Below are 21,614 nucleotides of genomic sequence, written 5' to 3'. Positions count from 1 at the left end.
AGTCTCTTTCTCACCTAAAGATTGCACCGTGCAGGATTTCCAGTCAAGGAAGCTGATTGGGCAAGGCCATAGGAGGGTTGATCTATATTTTATGGATTTTTTGAATCTAGCATTCAAGTCATTTTGTAATTTTGTAAATGCCAAAAGTATAGAAGTTTGGCACAAAAGACTTGGCCATTCGATTTTTTCAAAGATGTCTCTTTTCTCGTTTTTGGGAAACTCTTGTAATGAAAATGTTATGACTTGGAAAGACTCTATCTTTGGTAAATTAAAAGCTATTTCAGTTCCTCAACGAAGTTTTGTCTCTACATGACATTTTGAATTGGTTCATTTCGATGTGTGGGAACCCTCTCTTATCATATCTAAGGGAGGTTTTTCATATTATGTAATTTTTATGGATGATTTCACTAGATACACATGGATCTACTCTCTAAATCGAAAATCTGAAGTGTTTTCCGTCTTTAAAGAATTTCATGCAATAGTTAAGAATCAATTTCTAAGTAATCTATCTATTCTAAGATAAGATTCGAGAAAAGAATATATGTCAAATGAATTTTAAACTTATTTACGACAAAATGAGATTTGTCATCAAAGATCTTGTCCTAACACACCGCAACAAAATGGTCTTGCGGAAAGAAAACATAGGCATATAATAGAAATAACTAGAACTCTTTTAATTTCTAAAAACATTCCAAAATCATTTTGGGCCAAAGCCGCTTTAACCTCAACATATCTAATCAATAGAACTCCTTTGTCATCTTTAAAAAATGTTTTTCTTTTTGAAAAACTTTATAATGTCTCTGGATTTAAAAAGGCTAAGAATTTTTTGTTGCAAATGTTATGTTCTTACTCAAAAAAATGATAAGCTTTCTCGAAAGGCTATTGAGTGTGTTTTCTTAGGATATGGTGAAAAACAAAAAGGATACCGATGTTTTGACTTATAAAATAATAAACTTTATATCTTAAAAGATGTTACTTTTTTTGAAGAAGAAAATGGTTTTGCAAATGATGAACCAAAAGAAAACATTGATTATTCTTTCTTATTTGATTTACTACCTCGAAAAGATGAATTAAATTCTATTGAGATTCTTGAGTCTCTCAATAATGTTGAAAATCAAAATGAACAAGCTTTTAATAATGAAAGAAATGACTCTCATGAAAGTGTAGATGAACATGAAACCAATAATACTCAAGTTTATACTAGAAGAAGTGAAAATCCTCATCCATGTGATTTTGACAAATTTTCTCAAAATATGTCTTTGGAAGAATCTTCTCAAAGAAGGTCAAGTCGTATTTCTAAAGCGCCAAATAGATTTGTGTCTTATGAATCTTTTTCACCACATTTTAGAGCTTATTTATTAACTCTCCACTCTTTTTATGAACCATCTCATTATAATGATCTCTAAACAATATGCACATTAGAATGAAGCTATGGAACATGAATTTAATGCACTTAAGAAAGCTCAAACTTGGGAAATTGTTAATCCTCCTTAAGGAAAGAAACCCATAGGACATAGATGGGTTTTTAAGGTAAAAACTAAAAGTGATGGCTCCTTAGAAAGATATAAGGCTAGATTGGTAGCCAAAGGATATGCTCAAGAATATGTGGTAGATTATGATGACACGTTTGCCCCGGTAGCTCAAATGACAAGTGTTCGAGCCCTTATTCCAATTGCTTCTATTAAAAAATGACATATTTATCAACTTGATATTAAAAATGTCTTTTTAAATGGAGATCTTAGTGAAGAGGTTTATATGAATCCTCCTCCTGGCATGAATTTAAATGAAAAAGTTTTGAAACTCAAGAAAGCATATAAATTTAGTAATGTATTAATTAATTTGGGTTTTGTCTCTTGTTATACTGACATTGCTCTCTTTGTTAAGAAAACAAGTGATTCTATTGTAATTCTTTTTTTTTTTATGTTGATGATTTGATCGATCACAGGAAGTGACAAAGAGGGAGTAAATGACATTAAGTCTATACTAAAGAAAACTTTTGACATGTCTAACTTGGGTTTTCTGAGGTATTTTTTAGGTATTGAGGTAAAACTTTTGACATCGTTCCTCCCCTCCCGCAATGCTCTTAAAGAGCTCGGGGAGGGCGACAAAAGGGGAAACCCCGATGGGTTTCCCCATCGGGCCGAAGGCGCGGTGGGGGGAATGCGGCGCACAGGGGGGTTTTGTTTTAAACAAAACCTCTCCTGCGTCGGGTTATGAAACCCTATCGCAGGCGGGCCCGGGTCGGGTCCGGACCCGACCCGGCCCGGGTCCGCTAAATATTTTTTTTTTTTTGAAAAAACGTGGGTTTTACATCCTACCCCTCTTAAAAGAATTTCGTCCGCGAAATATTTATTAAAAGATTATCTGCGACAATCTGGTTCTTAGTTAATCGTTGTTAACGAGGATACACTATATATGTGAGTGATCTGAAACACGTATGCTATTAAAGTAATCAGGATAGCACATAATAAATTCCTGAGACAGGTTCGAAGCCAACAACTCGATCGAACAAAATGTGGGTAAATTGTTAATAATTTATGTCTTCGCAAGAGTTTATACGGAGTCACAAAAAGGGTTTGGCAGAAGACTGTAAGAATGTTTATTCGTCACCTTATCCTAGATTCGATACGAATGAAGAGACACAACAAGACATTGCTCTAGTTTGTTTACGTTCCTTGAACGGAGTTTTCTGTACTTTATCTTAATCAGGTTGTCGTTCGTTACCCTTACTATTTCTAACAGACTCTATGTCCGGAATAGCCTCAACTTATCCCCATAACCCAAGGCCTTATATGGCCAGTTGTCCTATCTTCGCTTAAGTTATCATTCGTAGAATGGCCCTAACTTTCATAGAAGACAAAAACATAACCTCGCATCAAGATCTAGAATCAACAAGGATCCGATTCTCTAATCTAAAACCAGTATATAATCATGCTACAACATAAAGCCAAATTTAAAGATTCATAACCGACTATAACAAATGCTCTCAAAAGAGCATCATAACACACCATAATTTCCTACGAAATCAAAATCTACAAGTTCCACGCTGGATCACCTGGTCTGGGAAATGTATGACCTCACAAGGAATTACCGCCCTAGATGGTTTACCTGGTCTTGGACAATATACTTCCTCACAGGAATTCGCCGTCTTTGCGGCTACCCGATCTTGGACAGTGTACTTCCTCACAGAGATTCACCACTCTAGTCGGATTACCTGATCTTGATCATACATACCCTTCACAGAGAATCCCTTGCGGACAAGGTCCTCAACATGTACCAAAATTAATGATACATGCATCAAAACAAACGACGACTCTCAGGGTCGATAGCCACCAATAATGGGCAAAAGTATATATATATATCATCAATATGCATCATCACTTCATCTCATATGGTATTCAATTCATGAAATCACCCATTTTACCAATAAGGTTCCATGAACCATAGCTCACTATTGAACTTAAACATATCGCATAGTTTCAAAATTTGAGGTCACATGCATTTCAATCATATCATACAAAAGCATATTATCCTATGCATTATATCATTGCCACCAGGAGCATTTCATTATCCAAATCTAACCTCAAAGCATGAGTTCTATACAATGTGATCGTGTATATAACAAGGATCCACTAAACCTCAAGATACGTAACTTCTACGTAGTTCGAGTTATGCACATAGAATTCAAATTTTATATACATCTAAGACATCAAAATCATAGCACCCTCATAAGCATATATATTTTTACCTCAAAGCACACCGCATTCGATCATATCAGTATGAAACACATGCACATATCTACAAAACATTTTAGTCCAATATGATATCCATCAGCCATGCTATACAGGTATGATATATTTTCACAAACAATCATAATGCAACTCCCTGCAACACCGCTACGTAGGCGTGATATATCATAAAAATTAAGTGTTTGTAGCCGTGAGGTGTCATTCCTCTAAATAGTCTAACTAATGATTTGTAGGCGTATAAGTCAGCAACCTAAAAGTTAATCATTTGTAGGCGTAACAAGTTAACTACTCAAAAACTAATCAGTTGCAGGCGTAACATGTCATTTACCTGCATAAGCATCATAATCATAAGGGTAAAGGCCGGACAAAAATTCATACGAAATTTCATTAATAAACTTTTACTTGACAAGATCTGTACCGGAAAATAAAAAGTCTTACTCGAACTTATTAAAGTGTCTATTTGCTAATTCTCTACCTAGCCCGTCATGACGAAAATAATAATAATAAAAAAAAATGGTTCTCTACTTTCATTGCTACTAGTGAGGCAGCTTGGGTTGTTGTTGCTGACTTTCCTTCGCGGTTCGCTTCTTTAGATCTGCTTCCTTCTTGCGACAAACTCTGGCGAAATGCCCCATCTTTCCGCAATAGAAACAGCCTCCAGTGTCTCGAGGGCATAGTTGTCCCAGATGACCATAATTACACTTCGAGCATTTACGACTAGACGATCGATGTAGTTTGATTCTTTTGCCTTGCTTTTGTTTCTTAGGTGGGGATCCCTGCATTCTATCATTGGCAAGTCGGCATTTGCTAACTTCATTACTACCAACTGACTTTTTGTTCTGAAAATCTTTAAGGATGAATCGTGCCAAATGAGTGGCATTATGACTTAATGTGGCATAAGCGAAAGTACGATAAGTGGCATCTGGCCACACAAGGCTTAGAACAAGGGAGGCAAGTTAAAGATTTTCAGAACAAAAAGTCAGTTGGTAGTAATGAAGTTAGCAAATGCCGACTTGCCAATGATAGAATGCAGGGATCCCCACCTAAGAAACAAAAGCAAGGCAAAAGAATCAAACTACATCGATCGTCTAGTCGTAAATGCTCGAAGTGTAATTATGGTCATCTGGGACAACTATGCCCTCGAGACACTGGAGGCTGTTTCTATTGCGGAAAGATGGGGCATTTCGCCAGAGTTTGTCGCAAGAAGGAAGCAGATCTAAAGAAGCGAACCGCGAAGGAAAGTCAGCAACAACAACCCAAGCTGCCTCACTAGTAGCAATGAAAGTAGAGAACCATTTTTTTTTTATTATTATTTTCGTCATGACGGGCTAGGTAGAGAATTAGCAAATAGACACTTTAATAAGTTCGAGTAAGACTTTTTATTTTCCGGTACGGATCTTGTCAAGTAAAAGTTTATTAATGAAATTTCGTATGAATTTTTGTCCGGCCTTTACCCTTATGATTATGATGCTTATGCAGGTAAATGGCATGTTACGCCTACAACTGATTAGTTTTTGAGTAGTTAACTTGTTACGCCTACAAATGATTAACTTTTAGGTTGTTGACTTATACGCCTACAAATCATTAGTTAGACTATTTAGAGGAATGACACCTCACGGCTACAAACACTTAATTTTTATGATATATCACGCCTACGTAGCGGTGTTGCAGGGAGTTGCATTATGATTGTTTGTGAAAATATATCATACCTGTATAGCATGGTTGATGGATATCATATTGGACTAAAATGTCTTGTAGATATGTGCGTGTGTTTCATACTGATATGATCGAATGCGGTGTGCTTTGAGGTAAAAATATATATGCTTATGAGGGTGCTATGATTTTGATGTCTTAGATGTATATAAAATTTGAATTCTATGTGCATAACTCGAACTACGTAGAAGTTACGTATCTTGAGGTTTAGTGGATCCTTGTTATATACACGATCACATTGTATAGAACTCATGCTTTGAGGTTAGATTTGGATAATGAAATGCTCCTGGTGGCAATGATATAATGCATAGGATAATATGCTTTTGTATGATATGATTGAAATGCATGTGACCTCAAATTTTGAAACTATGTGATATGTTTAAGTTCAATAGTGAGTTATGGTTCATGGAACCTTATTGGTAAAATGGGTGATTTCATGAATTGAATACCATATGAGATGAAGTGATGATGCATATTGATGATATATATATATACTTTTGCCCATTATTGGTGGCTATCGACCCTGAGAGTCGTCGTTTGTTTTGATGCATGTATCATTGATTTTGGTACATGTTGAGGACCTTGTCCGCAAGGGATTCTCTGTGAAGGGTATGTATGATCAAGATCAGGTAATCCGACTAGAGTGGTGAATCTCTGTGAGGAAGTACACTGTCCAAGATCGGGTAGCCGCAAAGACGGCGAATTCCTGTGAGGAAGTATATTGTCCAAGACCAGGTAAACCATCTAGGGCGGTAATTCCTTGTGAGGTCATACATTTCCCAGACCAGGTGATCCAGCGTGGAACTTGTAGATTTTGATTTCGTAGGAAATTATGGTGTGTTATGATGCTCTTTTGAGAGCATTTGTTATAGTCGGTTATGAATCTTTAAATTTGGCTTTATGTTGTAGCATGATTATATACTGGTTTTAGATTAGAGAATCGGATCCTTGTTGATTCTAGATCTTGATGCGAGGTTATGTTTTTGTCTTCTATGAAAGTTAGGGCCATTCTACGAATGATAACTTAAGCGAAGATATGACAACTGGCCATATAAGGCCTTGGGTTATGGGGATAAGTTGAGGCTATTCCGGACATAGAGTCTGTTAGAAATAGTAAGGGTAACGAACGACAACCTGATTAAGATAAAGTACAGAAACCTCTGTTCAAGGAACGTAAACAAACTAGAGCAATGTCTTGTTGTGTCTCTTCATTCGTATCGAATCTAGGAGAAGGTGACGAATAAACATTCTTACAGTCTTCTGCCAAACCCTTTTTGTGACTCCGTATAAACTCTTGCGAAGACATAAATTATTAACAATTTACCCACATTTTGTTCGATCGAGTTGTTGGCTTCGAACCTGTCTCAGGAATTTATTATGTGCTATCCTGATTACTTTAATAGCATACGTGTTTCAGATCACTCACACATATAGTGTATCCTCGTTAACAACGATTAACTAAGAACCAGATTGTCGCAGATAATCTTTTAATAAATATTTCGCGGACGAAATTCTTTTAAGAGGGGTAGGGATGTAAAACCCACGTTTTTTCAAAAAAAAAAAAAAAAAATTTTATCGGACCCGGGCCCGCTTGCGATAGGGTTTCATAACCCGACGCAGGAGAGGTTTTGTTTAAAACAAAACCCCCCTGTGCGTCGCATTCCCCCCACCGCGCCTTCGGCCCGATGGGGAAACCCATCGGGGTTTCCCCTTTTGTCGCCCTCCCCGAGCTCTTTAAGAGCATTGCGGGAGGGGAGGAACGATGCCCCGCCCCCCCTTCTCGTTCCCTACAGGCGGCAACCACGACCGACACCTCCTCCTTCCCTGCGCACGCCGTCGATCGCCAGCCACCTCGCCTTCTCCCCTTTCAGGTACGCCCTCTACCTCGGTCTCCTCCTCCCTCTTCTCCCCCTCCCATCTCCCTCTCTGTCACCTCGCCAGGACGCCGGCAGGCGGCGCACGGCCCCTGCCGCGCCCTCCCACCTTCCTCCTTGCCTTTGGAGACCCGACATGGGGCCTACAGGGCCCCTGTCGTCCCCTTCCCTCTTTTGGGGTGCGTCGGAGTGCCGGAAGGGGCCAATGGCCCCTGCGGACCCCCTTCTCTTCCCCGTGGGAGATCGGGGCGACCGACAGGAGGTTGGTCGTCCCCCTGTCACCCTCCTCTCTTACCTTCCGGCAGGGGCCATCGGCCCTTGCCCCTCTTCTTTTAAAACTCAGTAGGGGTCGATGGCCCCTGCCATTTTTTTTAGACCGACAGGGGCCTTTGGCACCTGCCCTCCTCCTCTTTTAAACACCAGCAGGGGCCGATGGCCCCTGCCCTTTCTCTCCATGAACGACAGGGGCCATTGGCCCCTGCCTCCTCTTTTGAAGCCGTAGGGGGCCTTTGCCCCTGCACTCCCCTCTCTCTGCTCATTTTATTTTTTGGCAGGGCCCATCGGCCCTGCCATTCCTCTTTTTGGTAGGGGCCTATGGCCCCTGCCCTTCCTTTCAAGCCAGCAAGAGCCTTCGGCTCTTGCCTCCCTTTTCGGAAACCCAGCAGGGGCCGATGGCCCCTGCCCCTCTCTTAGTCGTCTGGCAGGGGCCGATGGCCCCTGCCCCTCTTTAAATATCCGGCAGGGGCCGAGGGCCCCTGCACCTGTTTCCTTTGCCGGCATGGGTCATTGGACCCTACCATGCTCTGTTTCGGATTGGCAGGAACCGTTGATCCCTGCCTTGTTTTGCAGAGAAGCCGAAACCCCAGTCCTTTATTGCCGTTTTCCCTATTCATTTAAATGCATGCTATTAACGTACCTTGCAGCTTACGCAACAGGCTCCGATCGTGCTCCGTGGCCCGACCCTCGTATTATCCTCTCGCGTAGGCGTACGCAGCTGCACGACATCCCAAGGTAGGGTAAAGTCGCATAAGGGGCAATAAGATCTAATTAAGTTGGAATAATTAAAATGTCTATGCTAGTTGTACTTAGATTTATGCTGCTGTTGCGTGACTAATTATTCTTGTCTCCATGATTATGAGTCGAGGTACGGTTTTACTCTTCGAGTATTAATTTGTGTATTTGCTTACGTGTTGAAGGTGGTTTCACACTTTTTGAAATACTTATGCCCTGAATTACTTGCATGTATACTTGACTGTACCTTTCTATGGGTGGATGTACAATTTCATTATTCGATTATTATTTTGCGTAGTGTTTATGAATTTGAGGTGTGGTTTCGTATTTCTTGAAATACATATGCCCTTGTTTGCTTGCATCCATTTTTGCCCGCACGTTTCCTTTGAGTGAGGTACGACCTTGTGTCTTGTGTATTACTTATGACCTTATGTGTTTGCCTGTCTAAAGTGGTCAATGTATGGTGTTGGTACCTCATGTATTACTTATGTGCTTTTCCCTCGATATGCGGCATCGCAAGTCGAGAGTTGTTTGTTGACATGTTATAACCTGTATATGCTCACACTCATGGTAAATATGTACTTACATAAATGTAGTCTTGTGCCTATCCTGTTATCACCTGTTTTCAAAACACCAGAAGTTGCACTTGTGCACTATAGTTCTTTTAAAGAGGATTTCCTTCTGCAAACCCAGGGCTCTTCAAAATGCACAACTTTTGCAAAGTATGATTAAGTCTTGCAGGATTGCGAAGTCACATTTGGCCCCTCCCAAGTCCACACGCTTGGGAGAAATGTTTTATAACCTTGACTCAAGTTGCGGCTCATTTTGAATAACCCCGATCAGGGGCATGAGCATATGAATGAGTGGGGTTCTGTTGAAGGACCCATTCTTTATGTATCAATCTAGTGTAACATGTCGATACTAAGATAAATTTTGGATGTAAGATTGATAGTGTTGTGTCTTGTGTGAATGACTTAATGTGGCATTATGGCTTTTAAGGATGAATCGTGCCAAATGAGCACTCCTATATTCTTTGAATTGTTATGAAGTTGTGTGTTGGGTATTCCTTTTGAGAAGCCCACAGACCTCCCTGGTTCAGTATGGCGTACTTTTAGACATGCACAACATGTTAAGTACTTTGTTGATCGGACGAGAGATCCGAGATGACCTTGCATCATGAAATATGAAAAATGTTGTTGAAGTGAATTCAAGATTTATCTTGCCAGGCTGTGTTGTATTAATTCTTTTGCAGATAACATCTGTTGGGGTTTCTTTTGTGGAACCATATCCCTTTCATCGTAGTCGTACTTATGACATGTACGACCGTACTTTTTGACAAGTACGTCTTTGTACGTTGCGATGATTGGATGAGTAGGTTGTGGCAACCTTGATGAGCGCAAATAACAAAATGTTGTGATCACCTAAATAAGTGATGTTTTCGCCTTCACCGGCAAGATACTCGAGTGGGTCGAAAGACCAGAGTATGTAGAATGAGTCTTCAGTTAACTACCCCTGATGTACTCATTCGAATCGCTGACTCCTGTCAGGAGAGAGGACAGGAAGGTACAAAACTTCGATGGACATTAATGGCAGTTACGAGCAAAAGACTCGGCTTCCTTAGTCATTGGAGTTAGGGGAATGAGACTACCATAATTATCCTAGGTGGTAGCTCTCCATGTTTGGGATGCATCCATTGTTTATGCTGCTTTGGGGATTTCTCTCTTGGTCACCGACCGTCCCCTTAGGTGCGGACTCAGTCAGCTATCCGGGTTATCATAAAATACATAGCATAATAAACCCCCGGATCAGTCTAGGCTGTTTCTAGAGTCGTGTCTTGTGCGTACCCGCTTGGCCAGTTAATATCGAAACATAAGTTAAATCTGATCGCAATGTGTTCAGTTATGCACGTATGAAAGTTATAGGGTACAACAGGTTCAATACTTATGGAATTGTGTGTGTGGTTGATGAAGCATTGTATTTTGCTAGTTAACTTTCTTGTGCAGTGCTTTGCTTGTAATAGTTAGCCTACTGGTGCCAGTAAAATGCTTGTAATAATTTTAACATTGTGTTCATGATAGTTGCTCTGTGAATCTGTTGAAATTAAATTGCTATATAATTGCCTGTCTACTTGACATATTAAATTATTCTGCTTAATTATGTTCAATATTGTCATGTCTGTGCACCTACCAGTTTTTAGTGAAACTGACCCATTTTAGGGGTAGGTTTTGGATAGGTAATACAGTCTGCGATGGCGTGATGAGAACAAGATAGAGCTTTTTCCCTGACGTTTCGCTCCTGAGGACATGTTGGTAAATTTGGTATGAAGGGTATTCCAAAATTTCTCTTTTTATTAAACCTTGAGTTATTAAAGCTGTTTTAGTAAACTTCTTTTCGGTTTCAACAAACAAATTCTCCATCATTGAAATTGCATTTCAAAACCATTTGATTTCAATAGTTGTGCCGGATTTGACAAAGGAAAGTTTACACTGTAATGCGCTCAAGGTCCATTGACTTGTGGTTTTAAAAATATTATTTTCCGCTGAAGTATTATTTAAACTCTGATAATTGTATGATTTCAAAGCTTTCTAAACCATTCTAAAAGTTACAAGTCTTGGATTTTTGGGGTGTTACACCTGGCATGAATTTAAATGAAAAAGTTTTGAAACTCAAGAAAGCATTATATGGTATTAAACAAGCTCTCAAAGCTTGGTATGATAAATTTAGTAATGTATTAATTAATTTGGGTTTTGTCTCTTGTTATACTGACATTGCTCTCTTTGTTAAGAAAACAAGTGATTCTATTGTAATTCTTTTTTTTTTTATGTTGATGATTTGATCGATCACAGGAAGTGACAAAGAGGGAGTAAATGACATTAAGTCTATACTAAAGAAAACTTTTGACATGTCTAACTTGGGTTTTCTGAGGTATTTTTTAGGTATTGAGGTGGCTTATTCACATAGAACATATATTATATCCCAAATGAAGCTGGTTGCGAACATTTGTGCTAAGTAGGGGATTTCAGATGATAAGAAGGTAGAAACTCTTGAAGTTATAAATGCCAAATTAAGACTTGAAGATGGTGTTCTACTTGATGATCCTACTCCATATCGTCAATTAATTGGATCTCTTATTTGTTCATCACCCGACCAGATATCGCTCATGTTGTTCATGCAGTAAGTCAGTTTCAGCATGCTTCTACGATAGTTCATATGACAGTTGTCATGAGAATTGTGCGATACATCAAGAACACTATCTCAAAAAGGCTTTTTTTATCCTCTTCTTCATCTTTTGATTTAACTGCTTATACTGATGCAGATTGGGGAGGTAATCCTAATGATTGAATCTCAACCACTGGTTTTTGTATTTTCTTAGGGGATTTGCTTATTTCTTGGAGGTGCAAGAAGCAACAAAAAGTTTCCTTGTCATCAACAGAAGCTGAATATCATGCCATGACAACCACAACCATGGAGATTGTATGGCTTAGAAGTCTTCTTTGTGATATGGGGATCATCATCTCAACTCCTTCAAAGATGTGCTGTGACAACAAAAGTGCGATCTACATTGCAAACAATCATACCTTCCATGCGCGCACTAAGCATATTGAAATGGACTGTCACTATGTTCGAGATGAATACCTCAGAGGAACTATTACATTGCCTTATGTTACATCAGAATATCAGATAGTTGGCTTCTTCACCAAAGCGCTTCCAACTCTTCGTTTTTTGTTTCTTCTTAGCAAACTTTCGGTTTTCTCCCTGCAAAGTTTGATGAGGGGTGTTAAATATATATATATATATATATATATATATATTATTCTGTGTATTTATATCAAAATACCCGATAGGGGTATTTTGGTCCTTTCATAATGTATTTTTTAAATCTTTTAGTTTTTTAGGTTTTTCCATTTTCTTATTTTTGTTTTTTATTTTCTATTTTTGTTTTTGTTTTTTATTCATGTAAGAGACTATTGGGGGCCCCACTCAAATAGACGTTGGGGTCCCCAACGGTTATATTAATGACCGTTGGGGCTCTCCAACTTCTATTGTGGGAGCCCCAATGGGCCCCTCTTTAGTGTGTTCTCTTTTTGTATATAAAGGGGTCTTCCCCCTCAAGATTTGTATGAGTTCTCTCACATTATCTCCTTAATAATATTCATTTTTTGCCTTTTGGCATTCACTCCATAGTGGGTTTGTGTATTTTGCACATTAAGTGCTTATGTTATTCGGTTTATTTTTTAGCCTTTTGTATTTTTGCATATTGCTCATGCTATTCACACTGCAAGCCAATTTCAGAATGCATGATCGTATTTCCACAACAGGTTATTGCGTTTTCTTGGAGAATCATTAATCTCTTGGAGATGTAAGAAACAACAGAAGGTGTCCTTTTCTTTCACAGAGGCTGAGTAAAGGGCGATGAACACCACTATCACTGAACTTGTCTGGCTGAGAAGTTTGCTAAAAAATATGGGCGTTCTTTTCTTTACTCCTTCGAAGTAGTGCTGCGACAATAAGAGTGTTATTTACATTGCTGGCAACCACACATTCCATGAATGAACAAAGCATACAGAGATGGATTGCCACTGTGTTTGAGATGAATTTTTATGGGGGACCATTCAACTACTTTATGTTACTTCAGAGTATCAACTAATGGACTTCTTCACCAAAGCCTTGTCATCGCCTCGTTTCTACTTTCTCCTTAGAAAACTCTCGATGATCTCACCGTGTGCTTGAGGGGGGGTGTTAAAATATATTTCCATTATATATATATATATATATATATATATATATATATATTGTAATACCCACTAAGGGTAACATAGTCTTTTCACATGTATATACGCATATCCAATAAGGATATGCTTTTTCCTTCTTTTTATTTTTATTTTTTTTTCTTTTTTATATTGAAAGAGGGGTCCACCATAGAGCCGTTGGACCCCTCCTATGGTGACCGTTGGAGGGGCTCCGACTCTATGTGGAGCCTCTCTTTGGTTCCTTTTATGTATAAATAAGGGGCTTTTCCCCACTACTTAGTAAGCTTGTTTAAGCTTTTCTCAATAAGATTTTACATTTTTTAGCTCTCTCTCTGTCTCATATTGTGTGTTAATCAATTGCCACTTTGTGGCTTATTGTATTTTTGCACATTAGTGGCCTATTGCTTGTATGTGCATCTCTTAGTCACTTACTGACATTATCCTTTTTATTCGTGTTTCATTACACATTAAGGTCATATATAGTTTTCTTTAGATGAAGGATTGTAGTATGCCCATCATCCTCGGGATACCTATGAGGATGCTTCATGTACACCTCCTCATGTTACCATGCAAGAACACATTTTTAGCATCAAGTGGATATAATTTTCAATTATGTGATGCTGCCATTGGAAGAACCACTTATATGGTCTCTACAGGAATAACTGGACTAAAGTTCTCATTGAAATCCATACCATATTTCTATGTATACTCCTTTGTGATCAATCTTGCCTTATATATTTGTATGCTCCTACCTGCTTTGTATTTGATTATATATATATCCATTGGCACCCACTACATTATCTTTTGGCAGTCTGAAAACAACTTTCCAAGTGATACACTCATGAATTGCAGATATCTCTTCATTCATGGCCTCCACTCATCGTGGGCGATGACTTGCTTCATGATAAAACGTAGGCACTTTCTCTTTATCAAGTGCCACTGCAGATTGTAATTACTGAAAGTGCTTAGAGTAAGTAGCTATATCATATGGATATTAGGGCTGGGAAACAAACCGAGCAGCTCGCAGCTTGGCTCGCCCGAAGCTCAATCATGTTCATAAAATGAGCTCGGCGAGATGAGCTGTGGGCAGCTCGTATAGTGTAGATGAGCCGAGTATGAACAATAGGTGTTTGTCTCGGTTCAGCTCATCTAGGCTCGTATAAAGATAATATATATAATATATATGGGAAACATGTCAAGAAAAGTGCATTTGGTTTGTTGGTCAGTTTGTACGGTTGTGTTAGAGAAGGTTTAAGGTTCAAAACCTAGTGCTGTCAGTGCCTTTCCAAGTGGGATTTCTTTTTGGACGAGCCAGCTCGGGTTCAGCTCGCCTGGCTCGGGCTTGGTTTGCCTAGACCTGAGCCCGAGCTGGGTCCAGTGGTAAACGAGCCAAGCCCAAATAAGCTGTGTTCTGTTCAATCGGCTTGTTTACCAGCTCTAATAGATATGGATATGGAAATTGGATGCAACACTGGTATGAGTAGGGGTGGATATCGGGCCGGGCCAGCCTAATTTGCTTCTCGTTAGGGCCTGATAGACTGCAAGAACTTATGATTGCTGAGAATAATCAGGTTGGGCTGGGCCTGAAATTATTCTGGCTCGGGTTTGAAAAGTCTGACCAATACTCACCAAAATAGGCATTTGTTAAGTTGGATCAGGTTGGACTGACTTTAATTGGTCTGATTGGGTCATGCCGAAGAAATCCACCCATAGATTGTGTAAAGGAAGGAGGTAAATCCCCATATGTTTTCTTAATGTAAATGAAGTTGGATATATAAGGGCCTGACTCGGGCCAACCTTGATGCTCGAGCCTGACCTGATAAGTTATTGGTCAGGCTCGGCCTGACTTTAATTGGGTTGGGTCCTTAAATGGCTGTTGAGCCCCATCCAACTTGGGCCAGGTACCTGAAAACCTGACAATACCTGGGCCCTTGTCCACCTTTAGGTACGAGTCTTACGAATGACAGTTTCAAAGAAATAAGATTTGGATATATATATGCACTTTTTTTATATAACCATTTGTTTGATCTAAATATGCTACTTAAATGCTAATATGTTATTCTACTAGCTAATTGTATAACAGATAAGCATATACTTTGCTAATATTGTATTGTCATGTCAAAAAAACAAAAGTTAAAGTGCATGACCATACCAGCACTGATGCACCAGACTCCATCAAATCTCTGAAGTTAAGCGTGCTTGGCTCATGGTAGTACCAGAATGGATGATTTTATAGGAAGCATAGGTATTTATTACTTGCCTATGTATTAATATGTTAGAATATTAACATGTTATTGTAATAGCCAATCACCTAAGGTGCACTAACTTAGGATCTTTATATCCCTAAGCCTTCTTCATGCTTGAGTTATCACTTATTCCCTCTCAATTAGTTTTGTACCTCAACAAAATGCACCTTATGGTTATACAAACTGGCTGCTGATTTGAATTTTGAAGAGAAGCAGGAATAGGAAGAACTGATAGATTATCATAGGACTCGATGAAGAAAAGTGACACGTGTAATAATTTATACTGATGTTTATGCTGATGAAGACTTTAATATTAATATCATTAATGCTACTGATAGTAATCAAGTAAAAAATAGTGAGACAAGTAAAAGTTAGTGATTAAACTGAAGAACATGAGAGATGGCTTTGATACGTTGCAACCATCGGATTTTTGTCGGAATCTTATCAAAGGGTTTATGCAGGCTGAAAGAAGTAAAACAGTGACTTGGGAAATGTAAAGTCACATGCAGGAAGCTGGATTTGCAAGTAATCTCTAGTTGGTCATATGGTGATGAATTTGTTCCTGGGCCTTGTGTAGGCCTCTGGTCACACTATGAGAGGTGGTCATGCCTGCAGTTGTTATCTTGATTCTTGACTGCATGAAAGGGAATGCCAAAGGTGGGGCTAGTGAGTAGAGTGAAGTTGTAACAAGGTGACTATACTTCCTTTTCAAAGAGAGCTAATGGATTGTGGTCTTGGTAAATCTTCAAATTGGACGTATGCCTTTTACTAATCTTTCCTGCCATGCACAACCCTCTTCTAGTTGTGCCACATAATTTACCCAATTGTTCATCATCTCTTAAAATCCTCCTACTATAATAAATTAATAATAGCTAGTGCCACGGAGTTGGTTTATGATGGGATTTTAGCCATTTAGAAAAATGATAAAATAACTGAAGTTTATGCTTATTATCTAATATAAATGTTTCAGTATTAATCTTTTAATTTTTATATAACTTTTGTGTGTGTGGTAATAAATTTGGATAAAAAAGAGGAAGATTAATTTTTTAGCATTCAGGTAGAATCAAAACCATCTTGAAAAAATAGTAACTTGAGTGGGTTGAGAGAGGTAAGATAGAAAATTATGCCAACTGGGTAAGCCTACTGATTTACTCATCCCTTTGAACTTGCTTACTGACTTCTTTATCAGCTGTAATGGTAGCTGTCTTCTATTCAGATCATTTCTATGTATTTTCCTGGTAAATTTATTGCTGCACTATTTGCCTATGTACTTGATTTAAGTGATATCTTTGAGTTTGTGGTGTTCGTGTAACATTTCATTGTCAATGTCTGTTAGAAAATATTTCTCAATATTTTCTTGTATGCCATCTTTGAAGTGCAATAACAATGAGGAAGCCTAAATTGCCATTGTTGGGCATGCAACCACCAGCACATAGCTTTGTGAAACTTCCCTTAGCCATTTGTGGAAGATGAGAGATGCATGTTATTGATGACTTGAAAATATGAAAGCACGCTAACTTTAATATGCAAAACTACATTTTTAAACTCTCTTAACCTATGGTTTGCCAGGTTGTGAATGTTCCTGAAAAAGGGGCTCGGAAGCATCCTCGTGGTGACAACATTCAGGTATGCTCTGTATCAAGTCAAGTGTTCTTAGTGTCAAATAGGAGCAGCTTCAGTAAAAGTTTTAACACCTCATCATTAGATTTTTACCGTTTCTGAGTTTTATATTGCGTACTATAAGCCGTTAGCAGCTTGTATTCATCTTCTGTTGATCTGCTTTTCTCAGGGCTGTGCTTTAGATGGAACCTTTCTTGTTATGAATGTTTGGTACCATTTGTTGGTTTGGCTTCTTTGCACTGTTGTGTATCTTTTGGTGGAATGAAAAAAATGACTATTGAATAAAGGGAAATTTTCAATAGGCACCTAAATTTTGGGCTATAAAAAGCTTTCTCTTAACCCATTGACATACCTTGAGTTAGAAATAGTCATTATGCACTTACCTCTTCCTCTCTGTGTGTGTGTGTATATATATATATATATATATATATATATATATATATATATATATATATATATGAAATCTATTGTGGTTTTGAACCATGATACCTTACGGTGGCGCACCCTTTTGTATTTGTAGGTGTATCCATCCAATGTTGAATCTAATCACACAGATGTGTTTAACATAGTTTATTTTATTACTTACTATGTTAGTCGGTTTACCTATATTTAATACGCCATAAGACCTAATTCCCATGATTGTGAAAAATCAATGGCTCACAACTCGTGCAAAGCACAATCACTTTCTCAAGTTTTTAAAAACATGATTTGAAAGATGCTCACTTGACAATGCTCCTCCCTTGAAACTGGAGAAAATTGGTCACAAGACTGATCACGTGACCAACTTTCTCAAGTGTGATGGCTCATCCCACCTGTGACCAAGGAAAACATGCCCTTAGTTCATTCTCTCGCAACCCCATTTTCTCATGTTTGCAAAGGCGTGATGAACAAGGGCTTGTGAGAATGATTCCCTCACAAATGTGAGAGAATGATTCTCACAAGGAGCCAAGCAAACGTGCCCATAAACTGAATAATTCCCTAAGCTTGAAGGTGCTTTCACAAATGCCCTAAATACTGTGGTTTGCTTGGAGATGGTTGGACATTCTCTTCATTTGGATGATCTGATCATAATTTATAACTGCCTTCCAACAAATCAAGGGTTCATCTACAGTCCTGTTAATGGTACAGATATTCTTGTGATGAGGCTGTGTACTGTTCTGTTAATGGTTATGAATGTTACCGTGAAGAGTGTACATGACAGTTCAATTTGCTGCTGAGAAAACATTAGGTTGATCTGTTATTTTCATGCTTGTTTCTAAAAAGTTTGCATTTATTGGTTTGACTTTTATAATTGGTGTTCATATGCTTAAAGTTGAAACATTTGCAGACATTTGTAGAATTCTGTTGGTATAGTTTTTAAACAGACAAGTCCTACAGTTTCGCCACCAGATTCACCAGGTGAACCTTATTTTTACCATCTTTTTAGCTTACCAATTTGCATTTCCTGACAGATAGATACAAAGGACATTCTCTTCATATGTGGTGGCGCTTTTGTTGACTTGGAAAAAACCATTTCAGAAAGGTGAGTGTGTAGCATCTTGATATATTCTTGCATTGTTGCAGCATAGTTCTTGCATTTGACCTTAGTCTCCTTCACTCCCTCTCAGACGGCAAGATTCTTCCATAGGGTTTGGAGCGCCAGTGCGTGCAAACATGAGGACTGGTGGGCTCACAAATTCTGCAGTGACTTCATCTTTGTTAGAATCGGTATGAAATATAAATAATTTGCTGCCAAATCTGCTAACTTAAATTGCTATCTCATTGATTGATCACTTAGTCCTTTGCATTCTGGTTTGTTCCAAACTTTTGAAGTCACTCTGAAGAATGCAATTTCTATATTCAGGTTGAAAGTGGTGATCTTATCGCATATGGTCTAATACCAGAATTTGTTGGGCGTTTTCCAATTATTGTTAGCTTGTCAGCATTAAATTTGGACCAACTTGTTCAGGTAGATTCTTCAATTGATTTTTCTGTTTCTCCATTGATTCTTTATTACTTGATCAATTTTTTAGTCTTGAAATATTTTATTCCCAGTTAAACCTAGTTATTGATTTATATATCTGAAAATTGAAATAGATTGTATTTTTTTTCTTGTTAACTCCCTTATCAGAAGCAGTTTGACATTTTATATGTATTATGATGAATACAGTTTGACATTCTGTGTATTATCATAGATTGCTTCATTGATACTTTCAAAATTGGGTTGTACTCTCTATTTGATATTTTTGTAAGAGACTGAAATATTTGCTTATTTCTGCTAATCTCTGTATGGGCTGACTCCCGGCCACCTTTCTAGCATTGTCATTCGCTGTTTATCTCTCTCTCTCACATCAAGAAACATAGTCCTGTTATTTGTATGGACATGACTGAACATGATATGTTTTGCTGTTTATATTACATGGGGCTCGCTGGACCTTAGCTTTAATATGGTGTTACAGTTGGTGAAACTAATACAGGCTAGTACTGTTGTCCTCTGCTTTAGGTTCTTATGGAGCCAAGGAATGCTCTTGGGAAGCAATACAAGAAAATGTTTAGCATGAATGACGTAAGTGCTATTCTACTGAACTTTTGGTCAAGACATTGCTCTAGAATGTTTTTTCTTGTTTCATGTTAAATTTTGTGCTCATCATTAATTCTGATAACTCAATGTTCTTTAAATAAGTAACGATTTTATGTTGCATTAATTTTCAGGTTAAGCTACATTTCACAGATGAAGCCCTTAGGCTTATTGCAAAGAAAGCATTGGCCAAAAATACTGGTGCTCGAGGTTTGCGATCTATATTGGAGAACCTTTTGACTGAAGCTATGTATGAGGTCCGGATGCTTGTGTTAGTGACTTTCTGTTTTAGAGCACTATTGGTGCCGTTGTTCATGTCAGCTTATGTTTATCTTTCCGAAGCTCATTTAGAACTTCTGCACATGGTAGTGGCAAAGATTGGTTTATTTCATGACTAGCCACAGCTTTATTATAAAACAGAGGATTTATATATTCCCTGTGTGTACTGAACAAGAAATTAAAATTATGTTTCTACTTCAATTCAGTTCAGAGCATCCACAGTGCCTAAGATGTTGATTTATTTCCGCAGATTCCAGATGCGAAAACAGGAGACGACAGAGTCGACGCTGTGGTAGTTGATGAGGAGGCTGTTGGATCGGGGGATTCTCCAGGATGTGGTGCTAAAATTCTGCGTGGGGATGGGGCATTGGAGCATTACCTAGCCCAACAGAAACAGGAACAGGAACAGAAGGATTCTGTGGTATGCCTACTTCCCTTTGTTGCTACAATTTGTCCAAGTTTGGATAAACTTATTTAGTGAGTTCAAGATTGGTATTAAATCAGAGATAATGCTACAATTCGTCGAATAACAGGAGTGGGTTAAGCTTGTATAGAGGTTAGTATCAGCATAAATCGGTGATGCTTGTGTAACCACTTGGAATATGTGGTAAATTTGAAAACACCTTTTTTCTCCTTAACTCATGGCAAACGTGGAACATGAGAATGCCTACATGCAAGAACCTTTCATTGTCTGTACAGGAGTTGGACGCTGATAAAGTTGACTGGTTCTTTTTTTTTTGTCTGAAATCTTCGACTGTTAGATTTATACTTGACATGTTGCCCCCTACCTGGTCACCATACCAAAGTGTGCTGGTGACTTCAACTGGATTGAGTTTGGAGATGTCCTTGGCTGACTTCTGTCCAAGTTATTATCAGGTCTACATTTTCAATTTTGGTAAATCTTTAAGTACATTTTTATCTGATGCTCTGCTGTTGTGACCTTGTAGCAGGCTTCTGGTGAGGTAACGGAGGTTGAAGGGGAAGTTGAAACAGAGCACTCTACCAGAGTGATGAACATGTAATTATACCATTCATCGAATGTACAAATAGGTAAATTGCACGCAATGTGATGTAATTATCTTTGTAATGAAGCCGTCTCATCGGTGGAAAATGTAACATGCTAATTTAAGATAGTTCTACAAGGCTGACGAGTTCCTTATTCTTTCTTGCTACACTATATGTATATGAATTTATTTATAATTTTATACTCAATTGTATTATAGTGGAAGATTAGTATCGCTTCAGCGAATGATGAATCACAATTCATAACTTATATGCTACTGTCTGTGAATGAAAAAATGGGTTAGGTCAATGGAGGGCTTGCCTTCAATGGGAATTTGTGATAGTGCTTTAACGTTCATCATTTAATGCAATCAATGTCACGAAGGAGGGAAAATTTCCAGATAAATTAGTTTCTGGGAACAGTATCAGGATAATCAGGATATTTAAGATTTTAAAAAACATATAAGTTCACAAGAGAAATTTTGTAAAATATAAGGGTTATGTTTGCTAAAACCAACTTATCAAATTTGTTTTTTTCCTAAATCCTAAATATTATAAAACCAAAAGTAAGCTTAATAAGTCAAAAATTAGATGCTTCGTTAGTTTTTCTAAATCGACATCCTTGCCATGTTTTCGGACAATGTCACTAAAAATTTGTCAGACCTTTTTTGTATAGTTTTTAAAAAAAAGTCTTACATGACATCTTGTGGGTTTTTAAAAACCCTTTTCTCTCTCAATAGTAGATTGACGAGAATCTCTCTCTCTCTCTCTCCCCTAAAATATGTCCATAAGTCGCTCATCTCTCTTTTCTC

The 21,614-nt window shown here is 38.2% G+C and overlaps 1 protein-coding gene across 2 annotated transcripts in view; it reads left to right on the top strand.

Moving 5' to 3' along the window:
* The window catches only part of LOC149848437 (CLP protease regulatory subunit CLPX1, mitochondrial-like), a 59,818-nt gene extending 38,745 nt beyond the window's left edge, over nucleotides 1-21,073 (top strand). Inside the window, exons 8-15 of one of the 2 annotated variants that reach the window (XM_089995430.1) lie at nucleotides 16,914-16,970; nucleotides 18,416-18,486; nucleotides 18,572-18,671; nucleotides 18,808-18,912; nucleotides 19,447-19,509; nucleotides 19,656-19,778; nucleotides 20,051-20,221; nucleotides 20,751-21,073. In XM_089995430.1, the coding sequence (XP_089851556.1) occupies nucleotides 16,914-16,970; nucleotides 18,416-18,486; nucleotides 18,572-18,671; nucleotides 18,808-18,912; nucleotides 19,447-19,509; nucleotides 19,656-19,778; nucleotides 20,051-20,221; nucleotides 20,751-20,822 (762 nt within the window). In that variant the 3' untranslated portion in view covers nucleotides 20,823-21,073. Of the gene's footprint in view, nucleotides 1-16,913; nucleotides 16,971-18,415; nucleotides 18,487-18,571; nucleotides 18,672-18,807; nucleotides 18,913-19,446; nucleotides 19,510-19,655; nucleotides 19,779-20,050; nucleotides 20,222-20,747 lie in introns of both variants that reach the window. The other variant, XM_089995422.1, reaches the window with a different exon arrangement.
* Nucleotides 21,074-21,614: the final 541 nt, after the last annotated feature.

The sequence above is a fragment of the Nuphar pumila genome, chromosome 1 (assembly GCF_984573655.1).
Source record: "Nuphar pumila chromosome 1, dmNupPumi1.hap1.1, whole genome shotgun sequence".
NCBI lineage: Eukaryota > Viridiplantae > Streptophyta > Magnoliopsida > Nymphaeales > Nymphaeaceae > Nuphar > Nuphar pumila.
Note: the sequence above shows the minus strand (reverse complement) of the source record. Positions and strands in the feature narration are given on the sequence as shown.